The sequence below is a fragment of the Belonocnema kinseyi genome, chromosome 4, assembly GCF_010883055.1.
Source record: "Belonocnema kinseyi isolate 2016_QV_RU_SX_M_011 chromosome 4, B_treatae_v1, whole genome shotgun sequence".
Classification (NCBI taxonomy): domain Eukaryota; kingdom Metazoa; phylum Arthropoda; class Insecta; order Hymenoptera; family Cynipidae; genus Belonocnema; species Belonocnema kinseyi.
The window spans coordinates 124,875,284-124,880,331 of NC_046660.1; the positions used below are offsets into that span (position 1 = coordinate 124,875,284).

The window sequence follows — 5,048 nt, forward strand, 5'->3', positions numbered from 1 at the left end:
CCTTATGAGTACTTTTTTTTGTACACATTTTTAATACCGTAATTTTTTCCATGATTTATTACTTCATCTTTTAATTTTCAAATAAACTAATCCGTGTAATGCAACAAAAAACAAAATATTTATATGTACTAAATTGGATTTTTGTAGGTAACACAAAATTCTCGAGTCCGTCATTTATTAAGGTGATTCAATAAATTAATATTGATCCATACATTAATAATTTGTAATATTTTCAGAGACCTTGTACAGGCGAAGAAAATACAGGTGCCAGAAGGTGGGGAAACTGGTTGTAAAGACAAGTTTGAGAACGTTACAACAACGGTAAAAAGGGAGGAGACATTTGTTCCGTTTGATAGGATCCTGAATATCAAGAAATTACCAAAGGAGGCCGAAACATACTATCTGTTGCAAAGTGAGTGGTTCTTATTGTTATAACTTATAAGTAAAATTGACTAAACAAAAACCGCTCCTCACTACTGTATGATGGGTGAACACAGAGCATGATAGAATCACAATGATGGACCGACAAAACCCTTATGTGTCTTGAGGACACGAAGCGACCCACGAATGTCAGCATCCATCTTTCAAGTGCCTTCGAATATTTTAGACACGCGGATGTGGCATCGAGGTTACAAACCAGTGATGGCTTCGCACCTCCAAACGCACTGATCACAAAGGACAATCATTTTAACAAAATATTTTGGGTACAGTCGCCGCAGCTCCCTTGCAAGACCTCGATACCTGAGCCTCTGGACCTGTGCATTGTTCGAATCAAGTCAGCTTTTTTCTCGAATCGACGTAGTTGAGCTCAAGTTGAAAATAACCCGATTTGAACTGGGCAGTTTAAAAGTCTTTCGAATAGTCTTTCGATGAGCTCAGTCTGAAAAGAAACAAAAATCGATTCGAACTGCGCAGTTTGAAACCCATCCGAATCGAATTTCGATGCTCTCAGTTAAAACTAAAGAAAGCAAACTGATTCGAATTCGGCAATTTAAGAATTCCGAATCGAATTTTAACGCCTTTAGTTCGAATCGAGCGAAAACCGATTTGAATTGGGCAATTCGCAGGATCCTACTGGGAGCAACTGTTATCTAAAATTGATACCGGCTTCCAGTAGAACCGCGGTAAATTACACTTATGGCCACGTCTCATAACCCTGAGATGGGTGGTCACAGGGCATGATGAAATCATACTGACAGCCTGGCGAAACTTCAAATCGTCGAATCAACACTATTTTGCTACGAGTTATATATATTCTGGGGGCTGGGTACCTTCCCGTATGAACTAAGACCGCCAAAGCTGAAAACCCTTTATTCCTATGTATTTTGAGCCCCTGAATCCGAATACACAACTTAATTTTTCAAAAAATGCGTAGAAAATTGTTTAAATCGCATTTGTTTAAAAAAATATATGAAAAAGTGGTTTTTTCTATCCGGACAATTTTCTTTTAGAGAATATGGCTTATTTTAAGAAGAAAAGGTCTCCAGTAACTTTTTTGTAAAATGCATATTTCAAAACTTATGAATTTTTAAAGTCGAAAATTCGACGTTCTCACTAACTTTTACTGTTGATAATTTTTGATCTACCGAACATTTCTGAAAATTTCAAAAACGTATGTATTCTCTAAAACTTACTCTACAAATTTTCATAGTTTTCCACTACGGCAGGTCTTTGCAAGTTGTACTTTTTGCGATCAACAATGGGGCTTGTTTACTGCGCGCGCTTCGGTCAACCTTACTATCTCGTCATTTTTTATGGTTAAGTTTTCTACCTTATCTCAAGGTATTGTGAAACTTGCCGGAGATTATATAAATTATGTAAAATATTTATTTACATAAGTACATTTAACAGTAGATTATGTATATTTATTTCTACATTTTTTGTCTTTCTGGCATGCACAAAAAGAAATACATTTAGCTTTATACTTTACACAAGAACATGATTTCTCACTTATACAAGCTTTACAATTACAACATGTAACAAAATCGTCTGGAGGTGGTAGTAGTGGTGCCGTTCGATACGATACTGTCTCTTGATCGGGTTGGGATCGCGTCGATTTTATCTCGGGTCGGCATCGTGTTTCCGATACCCGTGCTCGGTTTTCTCTCGGCTCGGCTTTGGCTCGGAAAGTCGATAATCTGCTCGGGACCGTGTCGGGTTTTCGATCCTCCTTCGCCAGATGTGTGTCTGTGATACACATCTTTTGAAAATTCAGGACTAAATTTTCTAGAAGAAGTTGAGAATGGATTTGTTTTTTTTTTTATTTAATTTTCATCTTAATGAAAATAGTGAAAAGAGTTGAATTTTTGCATTTCATGTTTCATTCCCGTAAAAACAATTGTTTTTATACTTCAGATCACTTTGATTCATTGCAAAGCGGTATAAGAAAAAAGGAAAAAATGTTAGTTTCTGAAGGTTATTGTTATTAGCAGATTTTAATAATAAATAATCTACATTAAGCATATTTGTTGTTAAAGTATATTCCTGATGTACAATTGCTTACTTTTATTGTTTGCATGATACGTGGCCATCAAAATTAAAAATTAAATGTTCAAAATTACTTCTATGAACAAATTCTTTGAACAAATGTACATCACAGAACTTAATAGACAGCAAAAAATCTTTTTTTCTTCTACTCTTATTGTAATGATATCGCCGATTATATTTTCCGTAAAAATGATACTATCCGTTGATATTTGTTTATTTGATAAGACAAATTATATAAACTAATGCACATTTTTTACTTTTTCAAGCAAAAAAAAATCGTTTTTTTCGGACCGTGCTGAAATTATATTTCGAATGACATTCAATGGAAACATTTTGATATGAATAAATATTTTTTTATTTTATTAACAAATTATATATAAAGAAATGCACATTTTCGGCGTTTTCAAGTAAAAATAAATCGTTTTTTTTTCAACCGACCCTGCTCAAGTCATATTCTCAAATTTAGTTATGCAATAACATTTGTTAATTTTAAGAATAAATTATATAAAAAAATGCACATTTTAAAATCTCATTCGGCTTCTGACACATTTAATCGGTATACAATATTTTTTTTTATTGTTCTCATAATTTCTATTGCTAAATTGTTTATATCAATTGACATAAATAATGACCCTCAATTACCAGAATTGACTTCAATTTTTTTATCAGTGCTTGGCACATGATTAATTTTTTACTCTCTTAACATTTTCTCGGAGGACGAGCCATTATTTATTAATGTCCTTATAAACAATATATTTTTTATGAACACAACCTCCCCTGAAAGCCACAATTTTCAAGTTATTAACGATCTACTTTTTTATGTCCTTTATTTTACCATAAAGAATGTAATTATCTTGGGTAGCGTTTTTTATATTTGACCCTCATTGTTTATAACTATTGTTATTAACAAAAACGCTCAATTAAGAAAATCGATTTTTTCTTAATTTTGTTATGCATCTATAAAACAAAATGTAAACTTTTCACTCTTGTGCTATTTGTGTGTACGACCAGAGATTATTTATTTATGTAACAAATGTAACAAAGTGTGATAAAACAGATGAATTTTTTATTTGAAACGACGAGTTGTTTAGCTCAATGGATGAATTTTTAATAAAATAGTTTAATTTTCAAAATAGAAAATTAATTATCAAGCAAACCATTTTATTCACAACTGTATACATGATTTTTTGGACAATAGGGACGCATTTTAAACAATATAATAAAAATTTTAATTACATAATAAATAATAATTATAAAAAACTATTAATATAATTTATCTCATGCATTTTAAAATTTAACAACTTTCTTGAAAAGTCATCCTTTTTGGTTGAAAACTCAACTGTCTCGTTTTTAATTATTTATTTATCTTATTATATGAAAATGGAACTATTTACTAAAAATTCTTCTCTTTTAATTAAAAATTAAAGTATTTGAATCAAAATTGAATTTTTTTAAATGCAATTGTTTGGTTAATAATTCCAAAATTTTATTGAAAAGTGATACTTTTTGGTCGAAAATTCAACCGTTCGGTCGAAAAATCATCTGTTTTGATTTTGAAAAGTTAACTGAAATCTTTTTTTGGATGACAATGCAAGTATTTTTTGGTCGAATATTTAACTTTTTTCTTAAAAATGCAACTGTTTTGTTGTAATATGAACGTTTTTTTTCAATTAAACCATTTTGTAGGAAATTTATTTCCTGTTTAAAATTTATGTGCTGCTGTTGAAAGTCAATTGAAATTTTTTTTAATGAAAATTCAACTATTTTTTTTAACATTTGTCTTTTTAATCTACAAATTCATCTATTTTAGAAAACATTTCATCTTTCTTGGATAAAATGCAACTGTTTGGTTGAAAAATGATTTTCAACCATTGAGAATCCAAGTATTTTGTTTGAAAATTTTGGTTGAGAAATTTTAAAAAAAGTAATTTTCATTCTTAAGAAAACTGTTTATAATAAAACTTAGACTTTTAAAAGTAATTCTTTTTTAAATTGAAAATGCAAGTGCGTGGGTAAAAGTCCAAAGAATTTGTTGAAATTATGATTTTTGTAAAATAAAAGTTTATCTCTTGGTTTAAAAATTTAACTATTTCGTTCACAAATAATTATTTGCTTAAAATTATTATTTTTAGGTTGAAAATTCAATTTTTGTACAGAAAATTCATTTCTTGGCTTAAAGGATTCGCGAAGTAAACTCACATTTGTTTCTCGTAGATTTTGTGTTATTGTAATATTTTTCAACTGTTTTGAATAAAAAGGCAACTCTTTGTTTGAAAATTAATCTTCTTTGGTTGATGATTTAACTTTTCTTAAAAAATCATCTTTTTAGTTTAATTGAACTGCTTTTTTATATTTAAAATTAAACTTTGTTATAATTGAAATATCCACATATATTATTCGTTGTAAATTCATCTTTTAGATGGAAAATTAATTTACTTGGTCAGAGCTTAAAACACTTTGTTTTATTTTTCAACATACTCTCCTTTTAGGTCGATACAGCGAGTCCAACGATTTTCTAACTTTTTGATACCTTCCGAAAAGTACTCGATCGGAAGGTCTCC

The 5,048-nt window shown here is 30.0% G+C and overlaps 1 protein-coding gene across 1 annotated transcript in view; it reads left to right on the forward strand.

Annotated features, from left to right (window-relative positions):
- Window positions 1-5,048, forward strand: part of LOC117171226 (SUMO-activating enzyme subunit 1) — a 48,621-nt gene that overhangs the window by 21,105 nt on the left and 22,468 nt on the right. The window contains exon 4 of the mRNA XM_033358329.1: window positions 237-412. Within this exon, the coding sequence (XP_033214220.1) occupies window positions 237-412 (176 nt within the window). The remainder of the gene's footprint in view (window positions 1-236; window positions 413-5,048) is intronic.